This window comes from Bombus terrestris, chromosome 6, assembly GCF_910591885.1.
Source record: "Bombus terrestris chromosome 6, iyBomTerr1.2, whole genome shotgun sequence".
Lineage (NCBI taxonomy): Eukaryota > Metazoa > Arthropoda > Insecta > Hymenoptera > Apidae > Bombus > Bombus terrestris.
This window is the reverse complement of record NC_063274.1, coordinates 14,670,847-14,698,463: the sequence shown is the minus strand read 5'-3', so window position 1 is coordinate 14,698,463 and position 27,617 is coordinate 14,670,847. Positions and strand designations below refer to the sequence as shown.

The 27,617-nt window shown below is 35.0% G+C and overlaps 1 protein-coding gene and 2 long non-coding RNA genes across 9 annotated transcripts in view; 2 read left to right on the top strand and 1 right to left on the bottom strand.

Annotated features, from left to right (window-relative positions):
• Positions 1–699: 699 nt before the first annotated feature.
• The window catches only part of LOC100649807 (gamma-aminobutyric acid receptor alpha-like), a 103,885-nt gene continuing 76,967 nt past the window's right edge, over positions 700–27,617 (bottom strand). For all 4 annotated transcript variants that reach the window (XM_048406302.1, XM_048406300.1, XM_048406301.1 and 1 more), the window contains 5 exons: positions 13,680–13,762; positions 12,858–12,998; positions 6,292–6,444; positions 5,404–5,663; positions 700–3,204 (listed from right to left, as the gene is read on the bottom strand). In XM_048406302.1, coding sequence (XP_048262259.1) covers positions 2,815–3,204; positions 5,404–5,663; positions 6,292–6,444; positions 12,858–12,998; positions 13,680–13,762 — 1,027 coding nt within the window. In that variant the 3' untranslated portion in view covers positions 700–2,814. The remainder of the gene's footprint in view (positions 3,205–5,403; positions 5,664–6,291; positions 6,445–12,857; positions 12,999–13,679; positions 13,763–27,617) is intronic.
• LOC110119333 lies at positions 2,966–10,803 on the top strand. 4 transcript variants are annotated; one of them, XR_002307744.2, is made up of 5 exons: positions 2,966–3,104; positions 3,172–3,453; positions 3,552–3,804; positions 3,876–6,449; positions 6,921–10,803. It is a non-coding gene; the product is annotated as an uncharacterized LOC110119333 (long non-coding RNA). The 4 variants fall into 4 exon arrangements; XR_007224226.1 differs by having other exon boundaries at positions 3,552–4,115; positions 6,251–6,449; XR_007224227.1 differs by having other exon boundaries at positions 3,552–6,449; positions 6,921–9,568; positions 9,672–10,803.
• Positions 11,121–12,791, top strand: LOC125385201. The gene is made up of 2 exons (XR_007224229.1): positions 11,121–11,674; positions 11,751–12,791. It is a non-coding gene; the product is annotated as an uncharacterized LOC125385201 (long non-coding RNA).

Genomic DNA, 27,617 nt, shown 5'->3' with positions numbered 1-27,617 from the left:
TTCGTAAGTTTTCTTTTATTTACTAGAAACAATATAGATTTTTAATGTTAGCATTAATGATACAACATGCGTGCTAATTGAATGGCGTGAATATTGTTCATTTTGAAAATTTTCGACAACAGAATATGTTTATAAAAGCTAATACAACATCAGTATAATAACAAACTTATCATCATTATGGCGTTTTGCATTTCATTGTATCAGTCAAACGAAAGTTATTGTAAATATGAATTGTTTGAGATAAGTATTGCATAAAATATGATGAAAGATAAGAAAGTATTATGTATAATTTGTTATCAGTAAAGAAATATTTGTTTTGTGTTAAAAAGGAAAAAAAATTAACTGAAGTACATACTATCAATAAAAAATACAAATTTCTTAAATATTAAGAAACAGAACAATTTAAAGAAATATTTAAAAATATTTACAAAACATGACACAGTAATACTATGATTTCGGAGCTAAATAAACCATATTTTGTTGTTTCTTTTTACAAATTTGTTATAAGAAATGAAAGAATTCTATTGTATTTGTATTATATTTCTCATTATTTAATAATATTTTCATAGAGGGCATGTACTATGTATACCTCACTACACTCCATATGTTGAAAAATACTACATATCTTTATTTTATTGTAGCAGGCTATATTGTATGTACATATTTTGTGTATATATGTTACAATAAATAACAACGGACTGTTTTTAAAATTGATTTTTATTGTCGCACCTAATACGCAATTACCATTGAATATTTCTATCATTTCACTCACTAAACGTTCTTCTAATGATTAAAATTTATTCCGTACGTTTCACCGATATTTTATTATTAGATCAGACTGGCACAATTTTTTTTCTGTAATTGATGCAACTTACATTCAGGTAGGAATTTCAAACAATTTTTATATATTTGTCCTAAACTTTATCGCATCATTTACATTTGAAATCTTTTTTTCCACACATGCACGGAAGGTGAGAATTAATTTATTCTCTGAAACAAATTGAATGTTACAGATATCACGACATTATAAAATTTCGTTTTATTGACAATTAAGAAGGAAGAAAAGTCGATAATTGAGAAAAAATATGGAAAGGTTCTAATTTTTCATTGTTCACGTATTTTGTATAGTCTAACGAGGGAGGTATTAAAGCTAAATTTTCTTCTCAGAAAATAGTAGACTAACTTGAACACTGTGTTTTCGAGGAAAGAAAACCATAAATACTAACTATTGTATGGCACGTTAACGGTCAAAAATATGAAACGACGATTTTAATTTATTACCATTTATGACTGTTAGACAAAGGTCGAACCTATAATAATCAGTCGTTATCTGTAATGGAAATGATGAGTACAATTTAGTACTGTACTACTATCTCGTTCTAGCATGGTTATACAATCATTTGTTGACCCAATTGCTTGTTTCAAGAGTGGAGGAAGTAATTTCTGTGATTGTGATTGACAGAAATAGATTGGTGTTTTCCAATACATTTATCACTATTTAGAATGATTAATTGGTACGGATAAGGGATTTTTTATATCCGTGTTATATTCGTGTGCTATAATTTAACACTTAGGAGATTGAACATAATATTTCATATATATGTGTATATATCTCATTTTAACGCAGACAATTTTTCCATTTTTGTCGAGAATAATGAATAATGTTATTTGCTAACGAAAAATATGCTTATTAACCCTTGAACGGCTTGTAAGTCGTGAATTATAAAAAGATATTTTTACATCTGATTGTTATTGTAAAGAGATATTTCTACATATATCATTCTATTTTGAATCGTGAACATAACGTTTATTGTCATAAAATAGTAATAATAATTACTGTTTACTGTCTAATAATGATACTGTTTAAATTATAAATTCGTCTACTATATTTAAAGTGTTAAACACAAAAAACCTATTATAGTTCGTTTTTTAAGTGTTACGATATGAATCACTATTTAACAAGATATAAAATTTAAACAATAATTATTTCTTAAAATGATTTAAACAATATTTATCTCTTCAGTTTCTCCGCATACATTACAAACTCACATTTTAAGCTTTACTAAATATTTATATAGCGTTTCATAAGGTTTCCTAGTCTGGTCTCATATCTTCGTCCGTATTGTTGATATCGATTATTTATTAGTATCATCGTTCACAAGGTTAATCGTAAGAATGCAGAATTTCAAGTGAAATATGTATCATTGTACTAATTGTAAAGGAAATTGGAAAATGTCACAATTTAGTAATGTTCCATATACAATGTATTATAAAATATATATTTTCAATATAGAAATTGGATCGTTTATATCCAAATATACATCTTCTTGCTGTTTCAGACTTTTAAAAAATTCTGCCATACTTATTAACATCTTTGTTATATTATCTAATAACTTGTTAAGTTAAATATTAGAATCTCCCCTTGAAATATTCGCAATTTTTTTCGAAAAGATTTTACTTTGATCGCAAGCTAAGCAATAATTAAAACTTTTTAAAACAATAGTTAGAAACTTCCCCTACGGAGAGTTAAAAATACAAATGCAAATGTCTCTAATACTTATAATATTCATGCATCCTTGTCCCTTTCTATTTAATACGATTAAATTTACGAACGATAACGTAATATTCGTTCATACGCTCGTCCAAAGCTCTCATTCTCCTCGTAAATCGCCCGCCGGCCAACAATTTTTATTAAGTGATCGCTTAAAGTAATATCGTAGATTGGTCGATCGACATCTCCTTCTCCGTTGAGTAATCCCGTGGAGAACGTTCGTACACTTGTTTTCCCTTGGTTGTCCCGTTTAGCGACCGATTTCACGTGCCGTTCGAGTCCACGTTGTAGTAATTGATACGCTCGCTTCTCGACAGATACGCGCACCAGTAGAACACGTTGATAGCCAGGAAGAACACGGGGAACACGATGCGGCTGGCACGATCGATTTTCGATACGGAATTGTATCTAGGCGTTCTTCTGCGTCGCCTTCGACCGGATCCCTCTTTTCTGCTCGGAGGAGCTTGACGAGGGGGCGGGCTGCAGGTCACGCAGGACATCTGCCAGTGGCCCACTGTAGGATTTCTGCTGGGTTCTGGGATCGCTGATAACGGTATCACTTCAATCATACCGTCCTCATTCATCGTAAAATTTCGACTTGAGTGCCCTCTTGCCGTTAGGTTTCCAGCGGTTCTTTTGTGCGATTGGGGTACCTGAAATAAGTAGCAGCAGATATTTATTGTGCGTTTCAATGCTTTCGCATATAATATATAGTCTAATAATATTCCGATGGGATAGGTGAAATGATAAACGTCCCTTAAATTAAACGAAAATTAAAACGAAAAAAAACGAGAGACACGGAGGAAAATATCGTCTCTCGAAATTCATCTGGAACTTGTAAATATTTTCGTTGGATTGTTTTTGTTGTTTTCTGCTAGTTTTATTGATCTAGAATATTCGAGGTAATATTTTATTTTATATTTATTATATTTTATTGGTATTTATTGTTTTATTTCACTATCCATTCGTTACATGTGTCTGTGGATATTTTTTTTTTTAGTTTACGCTGTTTTGCTGGTCACATAATTGACGGATAAATGAAAGCTGTTTTCGGTTTGCAAGCTCACATAGGAACCATATATTTGAGGTAGCATAAAAATAATATTAATACATTAACGACTACTGACGTAATATCGCGTCTCTCCAAGGCGAAAACATGTCCAAGTATAAGCTAGTCGTGCCAAGCTGATTATGAATATCTACAAGGAAAGAAGGATCTCTTGTGTTTAGTTTAATTAATAATAATAACCGATGTAAAGTACTTCAGACTTTGAAAATAATAATATAATCATAATTGTCGAAACTTGTCATTTTGAAATTTCAGGATTTTCGTACAATTACTGGCTGTGAGTATGTTAAGATACAATGTACGATATCTTAGTGAAACGGCTTCTTAGTGACGACTTCTTAGTGAAACGTTAAAAATGATCGAACTATCTTCGTTTCAAACGAATGACCGCACTTTTGGAAGTATATTTTCTCAAACCTTTTTTTATCCACCATATGGAAGTTATTCGACGAATTAACGCGTTGGTCATGCATGTAAATGTATTTCAAATCGAAGGTAATTTTATTTCGATGCGAATAACTTTCCTTTTCCTTCTATTAAGGCTTTTCATTGCAGTAACCTACATACAACTTTAGGAATCCAATTATTTCTTGGATTGGATTAAAGTAACTTTAAATCAACATTTATATTCCCTTTATACTTCATGTTCTTTATTGTTATATGGAGATCGAATGATATATACGTATACTCTTCCTCTTATGTAAATCAAAGTATCATGGTCCAGGTACTTTATTTTGTTTCTTTATATGCAATTCGTTTCCACAATGAAGAATATGATGACCTATTAAAGTCTTCTATTTTGCTGGTGCATTTATAATAAATTCAATCTTTCCAAAAATATACGCAGCGTTAAGAAAAATAAGTTAAGTCTCTAAAGGTTTACATTCGCTAACAAGGGAAGCTTCTGATTTGACCCTCACCGATTTCAATAAAAGCTCTCATCTGTTTCCTTTCACGAGTATTGTACTATTCTACTGTAGAAAAAAAAGAAGAGCGATAAACGCAAAACATGTAAAACAAGTTTCTTTGTATCTTTCAATAGTTGTGGATATTTCGTAACATAGATTTTGTTTATTAATGTTCGCTATCAAGTTTTCGTAGAAGCATATGTCTAATATTGGAAGGGACGTAAGAAAGCGTCTATGATGGATTATCACGCTGGCAGAGCGACGATTTCGATCTTTATAACCGGAATCCAGAAATCGGGTTTGCCGATTTCAATATGGAACAATGCCAAAATAGCGGAGATTTGCATGATCTCTTACAAAGTATGAATATTGAACGATCTTGCACGTATTCGTGAAATATAATATAAGCGAGAGATTTATCATTGTTATTGGAATTTGGGAGTATTTTTGTTCCATTTCCATTTTAAATACCAGTGATTTATCGTAGTCGTTACTTATTAATCAAAACTTTAAGACTTGAATAATTGAATATAGGTTGTGCCAATCTCAATATCGATATCTGTTTTTTCTGATTTAGATATTGAAAGAACGCTAAGCACAGAATAACATTATTTTTATTCTCTGCGTAGAAGATAATATAATTTCTATACTTCTACGTCATAAATGTTTGTTATTATGAAATAATTACATAACCGTAGAGACAAATGATTTAACACAAATTCGATGCAACTAGATTAATTTACAATAGATAAATTTATGAAAACAGATTTAAATATGTTTGATGGGTGATAATGGTTATTATAAAAGTTGATAAACTGTTCGTTCGTTCGACCGTTTTCACTGAAGTAATAAAATATCAAATGCATGCAAATTACCGGTTCTTTCTGCAATTGTCGTCTATTCGCCTCCTCCTCGTCGCTGGAACTCTCGCTTTCGCTTAAATCGGAGCTGAAATAACACTCGCCGGAACCGTACTTGGTGAAATAATGCACCACCGCGAATTGTATAATAGTGGCAAAAATGAAAGCGAAAGAAAGAAAAACGAAGAAGTCCAGGGCAGTGGGGTAAGGAACTTTAGGCAAATCTGTCCGCGCCTCCAATCCCAGAAACGTCATCGTTAATACGGTTGTTATGCCTTTAAACAAATATGAAAGGACTTTTATTTATATTTCATTCAATTGTCAAGTTATCAAAGAATATACGTATTCGGCTCCAAAATATAATTTTTAAAATGACTCGAAACCAACGCAGTCGTTATTGTTTATATAATTGAGATAAAACAACGAATGTGTTACATTTGTCGCAGTGCTCTGTCGATTATCTTACAGTTTGTTTTATCATTCATTTGAACAACAGATATGTTGCAAATAATCGAAGTATGATTTTATCCAATTCCCAACGATAAAATGTTTTGGCAAATATGTTTTTTGTGAATTTAATAAAGAAAAATCTAATTATTAGAAGAAGACAGAAGAAAGACTATTTTACATCGTTTTACAAATAAGATGAAGTCATTATATGATTTAATAAATAGACGGATAGAAATTCCTTTTGCCGAATAAAATCAATATAAAACTGTCTGAAATTTCCAATCGACGTAACAAGTTAAATATCCGGTAAAAGCATCACTATAATTATATACTTCTGGTACTATTTCTACCACGCGATTAACCTTCGTTGTCATTTAAAAAATCCGATTAATTTTTATTTATTTGCTTCTAGCGTACGTATATCTGTGAAACATGGCCTAGCTATGAGCTTACCCAGTGATACACGATCTGCAGTGGCTTCTCGATTTAACCAGAAGGAGACCCAAGATAGGACCACGAGTAAAACACAGGGCCCGTATACTTGTATAAGGAAATTACCCATGTGCCTCTGCAGATGAAAATATACCAGCAGCATCGAATATTCCGCTGAAGTCAGATAATACATTCAATACGTAACACAGAAAAATTTATTATTTATTTACTATTAGATTGTCCGAAAAGTTTCTTTCGTTTCATAAGGCGATAATAGATGAACAACAATTTCTGTTTCATATTACTTTATTGAATTAGGTATGCTCCATTTCGTTCTATTTCTATTATTATGTTCGTGCATAATTTAATAAACTAATATAAAACAAAAAACATTGTGCGTCTATTATTTCTTTATAAAACGAAAGAAACTTTTCGGACAACTTAATATATTTCTTTATTCATGAGTTTATTTCAAGGTATACATAGCGCGTAATTAGCGATTACATGTTTACAAGATTAATGGTACACAGTTACATGGAATTGAGTATGTTTAACTGTTTAAAAAAGTTTCGAACGCGTTATGAATGCTTTGAGAAACATTCATATTTAGACGTTCGTATCGGCTTTAATGTTGCAACTGTTTCTTTCAGGTGAAAATCTAGGGCAGTCCGATAAACTGTGCTGTATGGTTATAGGTGAGCCACAAGATTGGCATTCAGGAGATGATTGTTTTGTTAACAACTACTCGTGCGTAAGTCTGGAATGGTCGGTGCGAATGCGGGTGAGGGCGGCTTAGTTCTGATTAGTGCTGAGACGTTGGGTATTTCTTGCACGCTAGATCGTACTGTGCGAAGTTTTGTATGGGGGTTGTTGAGCCATAAACAGTTCTAAAATTTGCTAGCGGCTTCTTCGATAACGGTTTTAGCATCGTGGAAGTTAGGTCTGATTTTTCTTCACGGTGAATAAGTTTTGACGGCCTTTTGATTTCTATATGACTGGGAATCCATATCAATTTTATGCTATACTGTTTATTTCAATGATCGAATGGATTTCTATTTATGACGCTACGTGTTAGGACGTTTTCGATGGCTTGAGGTTTACAGGATAAAAAAGAGAAGGTATAATCTGCGTGTAGAAGTAAAATTGTTTCTAACAAATATTTATTATATTACCCTTAATATTTCGTTACAATATAATGGTAAATATATAGAACCTAATCTGTCCTCTTTTCCTTGTTATACTATAATTCACATTTGTAATCTATCTTTTATACTTCGAATGAAAAAAAGAGAAAGAGGATTACATACTAATATAATGCAATTTCACTCATAAAACTAATAAATCGAGTTAATTCAATATTCCACGATCCTCTTCGTTCGGTCCACCTTCAGCTATTGTTCGATATGTATATAATATTTATCTTCTACTCGTTTCAATTTTCATCTGTAGTTGAGTTCAACATCGAATATCAACAAGGTTCGATCGGAATCGAAATCAAACAGGGTCGCGATCATTAGTTTCCTCGGTTACGCACAAACCATATCCTAGCGTCCAACGTAGCAGCTAGTCACTCTGTTTGTCCCGCACTTTTTCCTCGATAACGAGTACAATATACAAGGAACAACCGTATCAAACACCAACCTGTACTGTCTCTTTCTATTTTCTACGTATTATCCCTGGCAATCGTGTTTCAATTTGCCCAACGCAAACAGAAACGATGTCATGCATACACGTGAATGTTTGCGCCACGTTCACGGATCCTTAAAAAATTCTTACCACCCTATTGATGCAATCACAGTGACGACGCGACGATTGTTTGCGGAGTATTAATCGATGCTAATCCAATTAAAAGTGGAAGTCGTTGCCAGTCGGCGTTTCCCCTCTCGTTTCTCGTTATCAGCCGATGGAAATACAAGAGGGACGAGAGTTTTCTGCAGGAGGATGCTGCAATTAGTCGTCGTTTCTTCCGTTGCCAACTTTCAACGTGGAACCTCTTTTCTTCATCCTCCTTCTCCTGTTTCATCCCCTATCTTCTTCCATTGCTTTTCCTCCATCTTTTCCTTTTTCTTTACGTCGTCGTTTTCTCGCACCACTTGTCGGTCCGCTCGAATCCCACCCACTTTCGGGCTGATTCATTCGTACCTTCGATATTCCTGTAGAATCCGTAAGCGTGGCCCGATAAAAGTTTCCAATCGAGTTCCTTTGCAGTCGTTAAGAGACAATTCCTTCCTCTCGTTCCTCTAATTCGAACAAGCCTTAGCCACCGACATTCTTCGACGACTCTTATCATGGCTATACGTTTCTCTTTCGATTATACTTCCGTCGTCTATCTTTTCCTTCCTCGGTTTGATCCTTGATACATCGCGTCGTCGATAAGGATTTTTCGCTGAAATCTATTCTTAAATGGAGTTTCCTTTCATGGGTTATCGCCTGGCGTACAAGTACGGTTCTTTAGGTAGACAATTCTGAAAATATTTTGAAAGATGAGAAAGAACAGGTCGAAGATGAATGTTGAAGTATTACGGATAGATTATTGTCTGGTATACGAGTATTATTATGTCGTATGAAGCGTGATTTTTGAGGGAGGCAACTTGGGAAATATTTTTAAAGATGAGAAAGGATAGATCGAAGGTGGAAGCTGAAAGTATTATGGATAGGTTATCGTGTGGAATACAAATGGTTGTCGTGTTATACCAAATACGATTTTCGAGGGGGTCAATTTTGAAAGTATTTTTCAAATGAGAATGGATAGGTTGAAAGTTGAGGTATTAAAGATATTAAAACTATGAAACGAAGATTGTTGGGACCGAACCAATTGGGACCGAACATTTCCTTTGTCTTATTCAAAGTGATTTTGCCAGTTTTTCGGTTATGAAGTTTATGCTAGCACTGCGCGACAACGGATTGGTTGTTGTTTATCGTTCAAAATGCTGATTTAAGCCGTGATTACCAGATCGTTGTGTAATGAATCGGGTGCTATTGGGTTAATAGGTTCGGTCATCATTGGAATCGTCGATTGTCGGCGTCACTGTTTATGTGTTCGTCGATGGCTGGAGGATGGAGTTGGGGACGAGTTCGTTCGTGGTGTCTTCGATTTGTGGTTTGTTGTAGATTTCCGATGACGAGATGATGAGGTGGGTGTCAAGAATCGACTGTTTGACGGAAAGGAGGCTCGGCTGAATGTTGCGGGATGAGCTCTTGCGTGGTGTTGAGGCCTATGTAGCATCGTGTGATGCCGTTGTCCACACCTATGACATAATCCGGCGTAACAATCTTGCACTGAATGTCCTTTCCTCAGGTAATTGATGCATAAGGATGTCCTTGTAACGTTCTTAAGGCGCTCGCCAACTGGTTTAGCCTTGAAGTTGTCACATTTCCAAATGGAGTGTGGTCCTCGGCAGATTGGACATGTCAACGGAGCCTGTGTCGCGGCAAATGCGTGCTTCCGTCGCGCACATTGACAGACCGAATTGGGTTGATTCGGTGCGATGATCCTCTTGTCGTCGAGACCTCGGAGGATGGTGTGAAGATAAGTGCCAAATTCTTGAGGAAGTCCAATAAATGAGTATAATGAGGCACTTCCTTGTTAGGTAACGTAAGTTCCCATTGTTTAATGATATTTGCTGGTAATTTCGAACTGATGAGGCTGATTAGTATGGCGTTTATATTGGTTTGTTCTCCTAAATTCTTTAATGAGCAGAGATTTTGGCTGATCGAGCAGATTAAATGCCACAAGGGCGTTGGACATTGTTTACTTACTTTTGGATACTGAACGATTGCGTGGCTGTGTTTTAAAGCGACGTATCGTGGATGCTCGAACCTGTTCTTGAGAATGGCTATAGCGGTAATGTAATTTGCGTCGCTGATGGGTAATACATTCACGCAGTCCGCTGCTTTTCCCGTTAGGAGGGATCGAAGGTATAGGAATTTTTGTACAGGTGTGAGGTAGTGGTTGTCGCCTATTGTCGAGGAAAAAAGATTATAGAACCCACCCCATTCCTCAAATTTCCCGTCGAAGGTGGGGAATTTCAGTTTCGGCAATGGAATTCGCGTTGCGGGAAAATCGCTGCCTTTGGGTGTCAACAGGGTTGATGGTCGCTCGCCCTTTATAAGATTCCTTAATCGAGCGACCAGGGAAATATAAGTTTCAAGCGCTTCTTGTTCCTGCGTGTTGCCCTCTTCGTCGAGGTTGTTTAATTTTTCCTGGACTAGTTGGAACTGTTTCTACTCGTCCTTGAATAGGCCTTTATATGTTTTCAAAGGACCAACGCTATGATTGTCGGATTGTTGGTAATCGTCGATGCCGTTCTTTATGAACTGGATGTTGTCGAGATAGTTATCGCGTTTTCGTCGCAGGGAGTTGATTTTTGACGGGGTCGACATGCTTCGTGATGAAGGTACTTCGTTAACACTTGTGATGTTGTGAGACTGAAGTTGTTGGAACTCGTTGCACTGATAATGATGGATTTGCGTGACACTCTGTGGTAGTGGGTATCATTGGTGTGTACACTTTTCACTTGATACGTAATCGGGCTCGAAAGACCAAAATGTTACGAATCAGAGAACAAACAGAAAACTAACTAGAAACTCTTGTTCTGTGACGGAGGTATTTATACTGAACCGGGGATGGTCGCTGGTCGCCTCACCATAGGTTATTTACGAGTAGAAATCCCATAGCGAACTGTCCTGTTTTTGCGTCCAGGCTTTCAGGACATAAATTAAAATATCGTACATAAGCACAGCGCAACAGCGGCTTAAATTTAAGGCACAATAATAATCTTAAAAAAAAAAAGTAATAATGCATGACTACGTCGTACCGTCGCTTATCGGTACTTTTGCCTGTACCACCCTACAATTAGAATTCAGCGTTTATTCTGGGAAAAAATTATCTAAAAAAAATATGTAAAAAACCTGGAATTAATAAACAAAGATTAAAAAAAAAAAAACGAGTAGAAATCCCGGGAAAAGTGGGAAAATCCACGTTTCCCCATTTTTCATTGGCTGGCCCTAAGGAATGTCTCGATTTGACCTCTATGTAGCAGCAATTGAGGGCCTTGAAGTTAAAGTAAAAAGGACGATATTTAAATTATGACGGTGCCTTAGGATTATTGAAGTCCGACCTATGATGTTTGTACCGTTAGTGGCCGTCCCGACCGAGGGATGGAATTCAGCCCGTATCAGATAACGGGACGTAACAGAAATTGTTAAGAAAATTCGAATTTTACATAAGAAAGACTCAGCAGAACTCTCAATTGCTATCGATTTCATAATTTTATCGTATGGGCATGTAATACTTTCATTCGGATATCGAAAATTCTGTCACGTAGTAAACAGGTGACATCTTCAATTTGTTTGCTCGAGTGCATCGAAATTTTATTTGTCGTTTTCTACTCCATTTTATAAGGTATATATATCATACTTCGTTCGAGGATAAAGTATTTGATGATATCGCTCGATTTATTGTTTCTGTTTCATACCAGCGCTCAACTACGGAAGAAGACAACACCTGTAAACCAACTACACGCAACATATAAACAACTAAAGCTGTCGAGAGTTGTGAATATCATGTTGTCGATTTCATCTAACTATAATGGAAAAGTACATATTTAATACGTCGTATTACTGGAGATCAAGATTTACTTTGCGATTTTTGCGTTCTTCTGCTTCCGTGCATTTTGAGGGCGGATATTAGATTCGTAGCATAGTATACATAGCGGAGTGACCAACGAAGAGTCTATTTACAGAATGGCAAAGGTAATCAGATTATTTCTGATCTGAAAAATACGACAGACTGGATTCATGATTGAAATTTTCTATTTCGAATCGTTCGATTATTCGTTTTGTATTATCGATTAGTTTTTTTTATTAACTGATGCGTATTGACACCTGTATAGTCCATTTTTATTGCTTTTCTCTGGCTATTTTATAATTTAAAAACTGCAGTCAACTGTTATGAACGCTGGTCATTTATGTCGGTATGAATTGATTAACCGTGATACATTAAAATTTTTATGAAAAAGATTAAATTTTTGGATTGAAGCAATCGAGAATCGTATAGTATTATCATACATTATTTTTCTCATAATAACAATACCTTTTATAATAATGATGTTCTTTTTTGTAATTATATTACTAATATCTTTATTTGGTTTTCCCTTCGAGGTAACATTAAAGTGAAATTACAGTGCCACGATTTCTTTAGGACAATCGAAATTCATATTATAAAATAGCGTAAGAAAGTTGATTAAATGTACCGATTTAATTTAATAAATTAGTTACGACACGCGATACATGTATATAAATAAACAAAAAGTTCACTCGTCTGTATGTATTTATAACGAAGAGAAGAAAATGTTAAAAAAAATTGTAAATTTGTATCGTTATAAACAGGTAAGATGGTAATATAAAAAGGGACTGAAAGAGTCCAAAATAAAGAGCAAAGATGAAACAAAAGAAAAAAATAATAAAATAAAATGGCAAGTACGTGAAATAAATTCTCCTTTCTCTGGCGATTTCAGCAACTATTTTTTCTTTTTTTTCTTAAATAAAGTTTCGAATAAAGTGCCGAAGAAGGAGCACTGACTCACCGTGTGAAAGCGTCGCCGATGCAGAATAATTCGCAGTGGGATTGGCAACTAAATCGAATTGGGATAATTTCATGTCCTCGGCGATTGCTACTTGTCGGGCGCTGTTCCATTTGTAGATCACGTCCCGTTTCGTGTAACCGACTGCAATCAAGAGAATATTTCTTACTAGCTCGTCGCGCTGGAGCTATAAAAAAGCATCGAATTCGTTCGTCGTTGAAGTGTCACCTTTCGACGAAAAGCCTCCCGAGTGGCTACTATAATATACGTATCCTTTGCTGATCTTAAATCTCTCTTATATCTCGTGCGACACGTTCACGCAAAAATCGACAATTACGCGAACGTTCTTCAGATACGGGAGTATTCTATCCTTTTAGTGCTTTTTACGTTTGACAAATGTCCTCGGAAATTTCAAATTTCTTCCATAACTTGTTCCTTTTTCTTGAACGCTACTGGCAAGAATAATTTTGATAAAAGTCATTGCAACTTACAAAATAATTATATAAACGCAAAAGTTTTGTATTGGCGTAGATCATAACCGTAATTAAATTTTTAGGCAATGTCACATTTTTATGAATGTGATTAAAATACGAAACGTAGATAGAAAATTGTTTCACGTACTACGTATCACTGAGATTATTACAAGTTTAGATATTTTATACATCTTTGTAAATTATATTTGCATTCTGCGAGTTTTTCTACTTTCTTCGTAAATGCACAAAGATGCACAGTCTACTAACGATTAAGATAAAAGAAACCAAGAGAGAGGTGAAAATTTATAACAAACGATGGATAGTAAAATTTCTTTTTAAGTTAAAAACGTACAGCTGCCAAATTGTAGTGGACATCTCTGCGTATCCATCGGAAAATTTTCAAGATTCATCGGACAACCAGCCTTAATCGTAAGTCTGAAATCAAACAGTTTATAGCATTAGAAAAAGAAAGAAAAAAGAAAATATATTTGATTATCACGAAGATCATTAATATTAGAATTTCATTAATGTTACCGCGTAATTGAAGGTCCGTTGAGAAAATTAATCTTTTGAACAAATAAATTTATACTATAAAACATAATAAATTTAATAAACTCAGATCTAATTAATTAGCATGTGTAATTAGCTAATTAATTAGTAAATGCTATAACAAATACAATTACTTACAATTACTTAATACAATTACAATATTTTTTGTAGCCTCTGTATAGCGCTATAACACTCGGTATCGGTCGATTTTGTTCGCCGTACGTGGTGAACGTGATAATTGATAGACGAACCTTCGAAATATGTGTTCAACTTACACGCGTTATTCGCCACGTGTTGCTTCGTGGTACTGCGGTCCGTCGAGCATTGGGCTATCTAATTCGCGTGTACAATGGGCATACAGACAAAATCTGGGACCGTGCTATTGGAAAATATTATTTAGCGTCGCTAGAACGAACGTTTTGGAGCGCAACGGACGATAAGGAACGAGCCACGGCTTAGCTATTGTTCTTTTAGCGCAACGGACAGTTGGCGGCTACGAATTTTCATGAAATACGAAGCAATACGCGGAATAATCTACCACTGGTGGATTTCTCTGGCTATTCATCTATTCCGTCTGTTTTAAGTTCTGTAGAATGACGTACGTGAAATATCGTTTCTTTAGAGTTTGCAATTTGACGGATTAGTAAGATTCGTTTTTACCTCCTCGTTAACTCGGAGGAGTATGAAATGCTTCTTTAGAGTTTGCAATTTGACGGATTAGTGAGAATCGTTAAATATCGTATCGTCGGCTTGGAAGCAGATGAAACGATCTTCTTACAGTTTGTAATTTGACGGTTTAATAGGAATCGTGAAATATCTTATTGTCGACTTAGAAGCACACACGAAATGTTTCTTTCAGTGTTTGCAATTTGATCATTGGATTAGGTAGTAAGATTCGTTAAAAGATCATTATGAGTTACATTAGTAATTGCGACGTTAAACAATGTTTTTGATACGTCAGCCATCTTCCATGTCCAGGTGTACAATGACGTCTAAAGACTTTATTTAACGATAAGTAATTTTTTATTATTAGTGAACATATTTTAATAACTACACATCAGCGAACGTATATCTTCATATTTCAAAATTATTTCTAATTAATTAATTTCAATTAAGTTTATAATTCGCATTATACAGAATTTAAGGAATTTAAAGAAAAATAAATTTAACGCAACTATTTCCTACAAGATTCTATTGGGATTATAATTACTACAGCGAAGAAGATAGACGGGAGATCGTAATTGTTACAGCAAATCGAATAGGGAAATCAAGGTAAATGGCTGGAAAATAGATAAAACAGAAAGCTATTTACTACCTTTACTTTCTATCTTTAACAACGACCACGGTCTGCTCATTCTTTAACGAGTTTGATGTCGTGAAATCACGAAAATTCGCACACGTTCATGCTTAGAGGTAAATATCGGAGATAGGTGGAAAATCAGCCAGACCAGTTTGACCGAGTTATCGCGCCAGATATCGAGGAAGTTAACCTACGAAATACGAGACGATCCGTGACTAATCGGATCCATCATCCTAACATTCTCGATCGGCCAATTTGTAATTCGGATGTGTTACATTCACCAGCGGCCAGATCACGGTCGGTATTAACTTCCAAATACGCTGAATGGGCTGTTTTCACTGTAGAATTTCGATTACTACGAAGTTTCTTTCTATCTGCGGAAATTTTTCATATTTCGTGCAAAAGTATTTTCAAGCGTGCATGAACATTTTCTCTTCTCCAAGTCTATATTATCTTTCTATTGATAATAATAATGGGTCTCTTCTAACCGTTCGTGCTCTTTTGATTTCTGACCTACTTAAAATCGCATTGTACACCCAGTTCTATCTCACAGAAATTTCTAATTGCTTTCTTTGTAACTTCTTCTATTATGAACATCGATTTGTAATATAAAATAATTATAAATATAAATTTATATTGTATAAATATAAGTTATGTTACAAAATATTATATTATAATATATTTATATTATAAAAATGATATTACATAATAATTTATATTTACTTGTAAGGTAAGTTATACTTTATAAAGAGAAATTTGACAAGCATAACGTCAGATTTATGAAAGCTCGCGTCTTGTGTTTGCAATTTGTGATTTGAAATTCAACGAACGAGTTTCAGCCTGAAACTTTTAATTGATGGATGTTTTGTTGCAGAATTCTACTACCCATGGGTCGTTTATCGCAATGTCGTTCTACAACCGAGATTTATGGAATTCCAAATGAACTACGATATGTCTCACAAGGGTATGATGATACAGATTCTGATCACATAATTTCAAGTTTGTTGGCTGGTCGTGCTATAAACGTTAAGGATATCTCTGGTGTCGACCACCAAGATGGATAGACCGGAAGTGATAAAGCACACGTCCTGAGTTCTAATTAGAATTCAAGTAATATATATATATATATATATATATATATACACGAATATATTGAACGTAACTACTGTTGGATTGTACGTACATGTACAAGTGTTTCTGGAGAAAATTGCTTTTAAAGAATGAGAATCGATTGGAATCACTCAACCTATTATTTTAATTCTAACTTATATTAATTGCTCCAATCCTTTTTCGGTATCTCGACAAATCAATATTAAATTTAAATTGTAAATTTTAAGTTACGCTATTTCCATCTTTTACGTGTTTTTTTTTTACTGTTTGATTTTCAATGAGCTAAATCGTAAACAGGTATCATACAGCACAGTATAGTGTATTTGTAATTAACATTGCGAGGATTTTGTTTCTTAATGGCACTTTTGTTACGTTAAGTAGTCAAAATTCAGGCCGAGATGCGCTTTCTTTGCGCAATATCGGCGTTTTCACTGACCAACGATTGTCAATCTTACGTGCATCTATCGGCCTGTTTACTAGGGAGATATTTCTCACGTATCGAGTGTCAGTCACGTATCTGGTCTAGCCACGATTTTGATCGAGGATGGAGCACGTTCAAGCACGAGGATAGGTCTGGAGCAATTTGCTTTCGACAATTTTCGGCTACAATTCCGTCGTTTTCTAAGCACGTCTTATATACAAATCTCCGTTGTAGGTTTGTTCGATTTTCTTCCAAACAATTGATCGATTTTCAACGAGAGAATTAATCCACCGTTGTCGTGGACGATTCGAAGACGTAACAATTCTCTCGTTTTTGTGAATATTTTAAGAGGAAGAAGAAATTCGATCGGAGAAAAATAAAAAACAGAGAAAATATTTATAAGTTGATTTAGAGTATGTAGATTTTTATCACGCTGAAAATAACACGTTGATAGGAACGAAATGTCTTTCCAAGCAATCGATTAGTTATCTATGTTTATTTCTTAATTCTGTTTCTTAAGAAGACCCAATTAAGATAGTTTGAAACAAGACAGAATTTAAACGCAACAAGAGGAGATAGAAAATTCATTTCCTCTTCTTCATTTTACGGCAAGTCTGTCGAAACAGTATTTACGATATCGTTTCTGGAAACAACATAAGTTAATTAAGCTGTTAATTAAATTGGCATTGACGTATAGATTTCCTCGTTTAATCTTCAGGGTCCTCTGGCGTGTTAATTTACTAATAATACCAGCGAATTGACAAGTTACAACTTGTACGTTATAAATTTATTTTCGATAATTTTACAAGTTGACGTTAAATATATAATTAGCGATAATCAGCTGATTATATAATAATCCATAAAAATTTGACATTAAATATATAATTAGCGATAATCAGCTGATTGTATAATAGTCCGTAAAAAATTGATGTTAAATATATAATTAGCGATAATCAGCTGATTGTATAATAATCGGTAAAATTTACTTGTAGAATTTTATTTGTTTCGTTATTAAATTTGTTTGTGCTATACCAGAAAATTGTTTAATTCTGATAGCTTGTAATAGGTGACTTGTTAAATTTTGTTAACAATATTAATATAGCTATACGGATATAAAGTAGAGCTCGTACGAGCATTATGTTCCCTGGCTTCGTACTCACATTTCAGATGTTCGTACGACTTTAAGTTTTCTTCTCGTGCGCTAGTCGTATTTTTGCCGGATTTCCACGGAAACATTCCACGTGGATACGAAGAAAATCCTACTAAATCGTAAAATTTATTCGCTCCCGAATACGATATCGACTTCGTATTAGAAATAAATCAAGATAGTACTCGAATCTAATAACAGATATGATATCCTATCGATTCATATATTTGTGTTATCTCCGGAAATACAGGTAACTGAATATCAGCAAATAATCATGAATATCGGTGAAATATTTCATCTAAAATACCCATTTTTAATTTATATGTTAATCATAAATACGTAAATCGATGAATATTTTACAGGTTAATTACTATACGATTTTAATGCCTCCTAGGGAATAACAATAAAATTAAAGCAATGCAAAATATTTATTAAATAAAATAAATATTAAATATAATGCTTCTATTCATTTCTAAAGTTGAAAGGTCTAAGATCTTTTATTCCGAAGCAGTACTCCAATTTAGTCATGGAGAAATGTAGAATATGTTGATTTTATGTTTCACATCGTCGATTGAGATGTAACATCATACCTAGACCGCGAATTTCTATACATCTATTGAAAATTCGGAGAATGTACATAACGTGCAAAAATATATAAAATATCCAAGGTATAAATACATATTTAATAGATAAAACAACTTTTTATCTAAGCTTTATTTTTCAATCGTATTTGTAAAAATATGAATTTACACGGATACATGTAATTTAATTATAATGGATGCCTAAATTTCGAAATTCATCGTTTCGTTTACTATCTCTCTATTTCGAATACGATTTCCAATAACACGTTCCTTTCTTCTTTTTCCTCAACATACTGTCATCTCTGTGATGATGCTCGTTTCGAAAGTTCGCAGGATGATTCGCGATGTCTGTTACAATCGTACCTGTTGGTGTCTGAAGGCGCATCAAACGACTTTTACAACGGAGAACTTTCACCTTAATTGCCAGGCCGGAAACAGGAAACGTTTTCGAAGTTGAAAAGGGCTCGTTGGTACGTCAAAAGCAATGGGAAGGACTTGTTCAGCAAAGCGTGGGAAGAGAAGAGCGTCATCTCCTTTCTCGCACCTTCTTCAAAATGCTTTACCTACCTTCCGTACGTTTTTCGTAATTTACTTTCTTTTTTTTTACTTTTCGTAGTTTTTCGTAGTTAAGCGACCGAGATAGAAAAACACGAATTATTTGCGTTTCTTTAATCCTTGATCGTGTTAGTTGTGGAAATAGCGCTGAATCGCGTGTAGGAGAAATAAAATGGTACATGGTCTTTAGAAATAGGAAAACGATAAACATTAAACAGGAACGAACGTAATTTTCTTTCAAAATGATACAAATATATTTTTCATAGAGACATATGGACATACTTTATTAGCATCCGTATACAGTGTATTTTTTGCTTTATTCGCTTGAGTGAACTCTGATTATAAGTATTTAGTATGAAATTAATAGCGTTCTAACTATCGAGATAAAATACGATATAATTAAGAAACTCGAAGGTGATGTAGGTGCAACGAAATTGGCAAAAATATGACAAAATGGTGTTGGAAAAATCACGGACATTAAAAAAGGAAAATATGATATTAAGAATTATCTGAAGCACGTAGATTCCTCTGATGCTGGTGTCACGTAAAGTTGAAGGTTGGATGATAAAATAAAATAACTAAAATAGTTTGATGCCTTTCGTCGTAATCATATAAAATTTCTTGTTGCAATTTAGCCATTATTTCTATGTCCTTTCGGTGTTGCCTCTCGAGCTCTTGTGTCGTCCTATCTTTGTTGAAACATTCTACTTGAAGATCAGCGAGTTGAGGTTCGGGATCGTACTTCAATTTTGGGTCGTTAGCAGTAATAACCCCATGTGACTTCACTTTTGAACTTGATCTTGTTTGGTCTCGATTGTGTTTTCGTGGTGCTTGCGGCGTTCTAAAAGTAATCGCCACATTGCTTGCATTTTTAGTGCACATTGATACATTGCACTCTGCAATGGCAATGCTTTTGTTGTCATGAAATCTCTCTAACTTTTCAAAACCTTTTATTTTACTATTTAATTTTGGATCATGCGCCCCTGGTGGAGGTACGTCATGTGTTCTCTTTTCTTTTACTATGCACACGTTTTCCTTCTGCTCTCAATCTTTTAGAAGTTGTTATATTTGGAAAGTTTTTTCACTTCATCTTCAGCTGTTTTTCGATGGGATTTTTCTTCTTCAAGTTTTTCTGTAATCGTTTTTTTTCTAAACTTCTCCATTTATTCTGTTCTTCTTCGAGTAATTCATTATATTTCGGTATCTGGCTATCCTTTTCTTTAAAATATTTAATTTTATCAGAAAGTTCTCCTATTTTCAAACTTGCTTCATTTAAGATAACTTTATGAATTGATGCTCTAACAATTGATTTAAGTCTTCTATTGCTGTTTCGCGTTTTTTCAACTGTTCATTAAATTTGTTGTTTAGCATATCTACTCGAGAAATTTCGAATTCTCGAGCATCGTTTCTTTTTCAGAAATTTGGCTTATTTTCTCTTGTCTGCTGCTACATGTTGTTGTTATTTCATCAACTTCTTTCAACATAGGTGCATGTTCTCTTTTTTTCAGCAACATATCATTGACCGTATCTTTAGATTTTACTCTTTTAATTGCATGTTCTTCATCTAAATTTATTACATAGTCTTCAGCTTCCATTCTTGCTTGTTTTGTTACTAACTGTAACATACGAGCTGCACGTCCTTGTGCTGAGTAGGTTTTTTTTCGCATGATTTTTATACCTATTTAATTAATTTAACATGTGCAAATGTGTCGTACACCAGATATACTGTTCTTAATAAATTGTCATATTTACTACACCTCGAGTTAGCTCTAATATACTGAATGAATCGCATGATTGATCAATAAGCTATGAATAATTATACAGATTCAGTTTTTCCTCATTCTATCTGAATATTATAACAAATACTTTACATTGAATATTTTATTAAATACTGCAAGTTTCTCATAAACGCTTCAAAATTCACAGTCTATTGATCAATTCCTCTATTCTTTCTTTCTCTCCTCATTAAAATAGATAAATTCTTAATGCAGTTTATGGAGTTTTTTTTTTTCATAAAGTAAATTACATTGAGGTGGTGTATGTTGTCCGTGATAAAATGTTGTTGTCCTCGTCGTGCGTAGAAGAAAAATCGGACTCCGATCGCCGGGATTCGAATCCGGGTTCCGAACCTAAGACGCTAACCACTGCGCTGCCGTCGTCCGACACTAGTTAGTGTCAAGTGGTGATATTTGGCTTGTCGAGTGCCGCCACAACATTTATCATCTGATATATTTTTTGAAGTAATTTCTGTCTACATTTTCTTCTTTTCCCCCACTTCTTTTTCTCCTTTTAATGAATTCTTTTTATTTTTTATTAGATAATTCTTGTGAATCTTCTACTACATCTTCCATATTATTTTGAGTGTGGCTTCTACCTTCAGTAAATTTAATATTTTGAGCAGTATCATTAATCTCAATAGTTCTTTCGGTATCAAGTAAATCGCATTTGTTATTTAATATACTTTTTGAATTGATTTCTGTCTTTGCAGTTTCTTCTTTTGTATTTTCTTCGACTTTTCGTTGTTTTTCTAATCCACTCTTTTCATTTTGTAAAATCTTTTTTGTACCTTCATCTTTTTTAACTTTAACTTATCCGATCTCCTAAGTTTGCCTCTATGTTTTGCTTCTCTCTTTGCAATATTACCACCTTTATTTTCTTCTGGTTGCTTTTTATCATCATAATTCTTCGATTGCGCCGTTTACTACTATCTAACATAGATAGAGATAGACTTTTGTCATTTTTATTTTCGAAAGACTTCTCTTGTGTATTAGCATCTAAATCTCTCGACATACGATCTGCTGAAGTTTTTGGTTCTGTACTGTCACAAGCATTTTTCGCTGTCATCATTTGGTCAATTTCTACAAGCAAATTTTCATTACTGTAAGTATTATCTTTTGCTTTTTGTACAGAGTTTAATGATATATTTTGTTCAACGTTGTCTGTTGATTTTGTATCATTTTCAGCAGTTGATTTACTAACTGCTTCTAATTCCTTCATTTCAATTTTGTTTTCTTTATTTGCATCATCGTCCAAAATATTTCTTATTGAAATATTATCCTTCTTGTTATGATCTTTCTCTGCTTCTCCTAAACTTTTACTTTTTTTATCAAACCATTCTTGTAAATTTTGAGTATCCTGTGACGAAGATTGTGACAAATCATACAATGCCGCAATATCTTATTGGACAAATTGTGAATATAAATAAATAAATGAAAATAATAATAATAATAAAAATATTTCCTTTGTAAAGTGTTTTGTCAAGCTATTGGTACCAAACATTAAGCCTGTTTTAATGAAAATATAATCCTGTGAATCGTTGTCAATTGATATTTTTTTTTCATACGAATTTTCTACGTTAGACTGCAATTCTTTTGAAAATTCTTTCAAAACCATCTCCTCATTTTCTACAGTAACGTCTTTTTTCTCCAAGCTTTTGTTCAAACTATTAGGAACTAAACTATCCTGACAATTCCCACTAGTCGCTTCTCTAATAGTTTCCTGTCTTCTAATTTCTAAATTCATTTCGGCAATTGCTTTTCTTAGCAGTTCTATCTCTTTTGTACGTGTCCGTCGTATATCTGTTATACATCGCTTAAGAAGTACGATTTGCTGCGTTAAATTCTCATCTTCCTTTTGCATCGTATCGAGTATGGCACAAGTCAAATTATCCATAGCTCCGGTTGTAGAAGCGGTATTGATAGTTTCCATTTTGTCTTTTCTAATCGAGCTTATCGAGCCTGAACTATCGTTTTTATTTGAGCTCGAAATTTGGTTTTCTCGTACGGTAATGTATAAATGGATCCAGATTTCCAGCTTACCGTAGCAGCTATGGCCGTTGAGGAGCCTCTGAGGTGTTTCCTCTCTGGTTGGTTCTAGATTCCGAATCTTACTCGTAGGCTTGCTCTGCGCTGACCGTAGTCCTCTCGTCTAGTTTCACCGTAGTGGAACCTAGTTACACTGATACGCTAAGTACGCGATCGGTCTAAGGGTAGAAACTGGGTAAAAGATGTTGATTATTCCAGAGATAAAGACTGACTGCGTTTTACTGACGATGTTGTGGCGGAGAAAAGCTAGGGGTGGGTGTGTTTGAGGCCACGAGATGAGCTGATTCGTTAAGGACAATTTTGTTTAGGAAAGCGAGAGCGATAGACATTGCTTTTGATTGGTGCACAAGAACCCTGGTGGACTAGGAAGGGTCTTAGCCGCCTGTTACGTCGCGTGAAAAGGTCCGCGCGACGTCCTTTAATGTCTAATCATCAAGGCCCAAGCGTCGTTAGAGAAACCCTCAATAAACCTAAGGCCCACCATAAACCGAGTCTCATTAGCTTGCAGGAACCTTGAATCCTGCAAGTATTTTGGGTTTATAGCTGATACTTAAAAAGGTCCTTAAGTCTATTGAACGTTCTTAAAGATTACGGAGAAAGCTGGTAGTTATAACGGGAAAAACTGGTAATTATATGATAGGGAAAACCAGGCATTTATAGAATAGAAATGTCTGGATTTTCCCACGAGTCATGCCGGTGGGATGCTTACACCTCCCATCTTCAAGCGTTAACGTCTTAGCCAATAGGTAGCGCGGATCCTTGTCCTCACCTTTTCTAACGAAAAGTATGAACAACGAATCAGCTTCCTTCGTTCAAATGGGACGCCCATACCGAGCTTTCCTCCGTAATCACATCAGAACGAACATCAGAGTTTCCTATAGCTCCGACTAGTGAGTTTCCTATAGCTCCGACTAGAGAGTTTTCTATGCTTCCGACGAAGAGTTCATCCAGTTCATACGGCTCTCACGGTGCCTAGAGTCCCCATAACTCTCACAGTGCCTACAGTTCCTACTGCTACTACTGTTTCTACGCCAACAAGAGGGTCAACTCTACAGGTTCGCATTTCCAAAGGGCAGACACACAAGGGAGTTCCAGTCAGTCAGTCAGTCAGTTCCAGTCAGTCGTTTCCAGTCAGTCAATCAGTCAGTTCAAGTCACTCAGTCAAGTCAGACGGTCGAGGTCAAGCAGTCGACGTCTATTCATTCGGTCATTCGGTTGATTCTGTTGATTCGATTCAGTCAAAGTCGGATCTGATCAATCGCTACGTCTACTACGACCCGAGAGCCTTCATCTATCAGATTGGCAGTCAGAATCTGAACAAGATCAAGGCAATCCTGATACTCAGCGACGTTACTAGTGTATGTGATTATACGAAGTTGTTGGAGAATATATAAGTTATAACACTGTTAATCGCGGAGTCATATCATTTCAACCACCCCTATTGTCTTAACGGAAATCAGGGGATCGATCTACTCGCGGCGTCGATTATTATAATCGTAACGGGAGTTTACGACTCCCATTGACGTGCCTCCCCGCGATTGGTCGAATTTACACCGCCCTTGAAAGAAAGTTGCTAACAGAAAATACCGAACGTGAGAAAACTAACTTTTCGTATCTTTTGTAGCAAACAAAATGTAAAGAACACTGGAAATAGAAGATGCTTATTTTTGGTCTGAAAGATCTCAACTATGAAAATGACAAGATTTATTGGTGAGTCCTTAAGACTATTGAGGGTACGCAGTAAGGATGTGTAAGTATCTGGATGCTATCTTGCCCTCGGTGTGTGGCCTGGTCTCTGTTGTGGATTGAGGTTTGGTTTGATGTTACACTGGCAACGATAGAAAAAACTTATATATACTAATGTAATGATGAAATGGTTTTATCGCGATAGAAACGATAATAATAGTGATTTTATACAAATGGAAAGAGCAAACGAAAGTGGTAACGAAGATGTTCGAAGTATAAAAAGAACGTAACTGTATTTAGTTACTCATGTTAAAAGAATTATGTAACTCAGTAGTCAAAAGGATACGAGATACAGAAATATTTAAAGGAACTGTCAATTAATTGTAATTCATATTTGAATAAGTGAAATTTCATATTAGAAAATTGATCGTTCTATCATCCGGAAATTCTATTATCAGAAGAGTTTTACTCCTGTCAGTTCGAATAAGGCAGGTTCTGCTGTATTTACCGCATATGGGAATTTTTTTATGGTATAACAAGCCAACGTTACATCGTCCGAGTATTCCAGAGTTAATAGCTAATACGTCCGTGTGCACTTCTTTTTATGTTTCACCCTTAAGAATAAACATTTTAAACAGGATTTTAATAATTCATATCGATTGAACGGTAGAGATTCGTTACTTTTGCATAGCAGCCCTTGGTGCCAGAGGCTTTATTCGAATGTTTGTGAAATAAATATGTAATATGTAAATACGAAAGCAGTATTTTCTCCCTCTAAACTCTCGTAGCTATATCACTCACAGATTTTCTACTGTGTCAGTTTATACGATCGTTAATAATATGTACAGTAATTAGATACAGCTAGAAGAAAATCTACGTATAAAAGTAAAATAAAATAAAACGTACAATGCCATCAACTTACTTTTCAGGCTACGAAATATTAAACTTTTCTAAATAAAACGAAAGAGCGCAGAGTTTAGTGCTGGAAAAGGTCAACAGTGCTTCACGAACGCCATGGTTTGATCACGAGGAACGAACGTTTGCCACGAATCGATTCAATATTTAACTGCGAATCCTTTTTCCCAGTAATAATGGAGCCTTTGTATCAGACGAGATGCACGATATGCGAGGGAAAATAATTTTCATTGTTCATCAGGTTGAATGGATTTCATTGTGGGCCGCGTGCAACCCTCGAGAGTCGGTTGATGTTTGAATCACGTCCCGCAACACGTCCGGGAATATTCGTTTACGCGTCGGAAAACCGAAGACGAAAAATTCAAGAGATCGTAGATCGTTAGATTGGAAATTGCATATCGGAGAACAAATCGCCGCGTCTTTTTGTCACAGCTGTCTATTTTTACCGTGTCTTCCCGACTAGCCGTCAAACGACCTCTTAAATAATTTTACTCTGTTCGGACCACGTTTGTGAATTCTGTTAGCTCCATTCTGTTGAAAAGGTTTATTAAACATATTTAAGATATGTGACGCGTAACATTTTCTTGTTTGACTTATCTCGAGATTCAATTCTCGGTTGCCGCGGAGCACCTTTCTATGAATCAGCAAATTTGCTTTTCGACGGGAACAGATATTGGAAAAATTGGTATATAGGGCATTCGCGTTATTACCAATCGATGTTTCTTTCGTAAAACGGTAAATGCATTGGGAAAAATGCAGGAAGAGAAGCTTCTCCCGTTCTATGACGAGTAGGATAAAACACGTGCTAATCTTTTACATATTTCTAATATTTCTCAGAGGAAATGAAAACGTTCTTTGATTCTTTTAATTGAACGTCGTATGTCGTTTATGTAGCATACATATAACTAAATAATATAAAATAACATATATAACTAAATAATATAAAAAATAATAACATATTACTAAATACAATATTACGGAGTGTTTGAACTATATTTCTTTCCTGTACCGATCTATTTAAAAAAATAAATGTCGTCTTATGCTTCGAAGAACATTTTTTTTCTATTTATTTCTTAGAATATTTACAATCAATTCTCGTTGAGAATTACCTTGGGGTATGCCCGCTTTTATTGGGAATGTTGTGGTAATGGCGTCTAAGTATTTAACCATGAATTGTCTTTTGGTTAGGTAGGACTTTAGGATGGAGTAGTAAGTGTGTGGTAGGATTTTTTAAAATTTGTAAAGAAGCCCTTCATGCCATACTTTGTCGAATGTCTGTTGAATATCAAGGAATACCGCTGAGCAATATTTTTTTTTTCGAGGGTTTGGCTGATATTGTGTGTTATTCGATGGATTTGTTCTATTGTAGAATGTTGCTTCCGAAAACCGACTTGATGATCTGGCAGTGTTTTCAGATCCTCTAGGAGTGGAAGGAGTCGATTCGTTAGCAACTTCTCGAATGGTTTTGACAAAGTACGTAGAAGACTAATTGGGCAATAGGAGCTAGTTTCGTGTATTGGTTTTCCGGGTTTAGGGATGAGCGTAATCCGTGACGTTTTCCAGGTTTTGGGATAGTATTCAAAGCGAAGAATTGCGCCAAAGATTGAAGAGATGAGTGCAATCCCTTTTACGGGTAGTTCCTTAATTGCTTTATTACTTATTTGGTCATGCCCCGATGCTTTCCTGGGATTCAGACGATGGATTAATTCTGTAACCTCTAGAGAAGTGAAAGGTTTAATAGGGGGAGACATTTGGAAGGGAGAGTGCAGGAATTTTGTTATTTCCGGGGGGGGGGGCGATATTGGAGGAATAAGGTTTAAATACGTTGGATAGGTATTTAGCGAACAGGTTGGCTTTTTCTTTAGGGCTTCGTGCCCATCCGTCTTGCGGACAGCGAATTGGAGGGATTATTTGCGGGGGACGCGTGAGTTTCCTGGAAGCCTTCTATAATGAGTAGTTGGAGTCGGCAATGAGGAACAAATTGGCGAGATATTTTTGAAAACAGTCATTTTTGTATTTTTTGATGATTTTGGTTAACTTCCTGGTTGCGTTGTTTAGTTTGCGTTTGTCGTCCGGTGTTCTATGGGTCTGCCATACTCTTCTTAGTGCAAGAACATTGAAAACATAAAAATCTGACGTATTCCGTTTCGCATATTTTATCTATAAGAAAATCAAAGATCTGAAGCAAACAAATACAAGGAC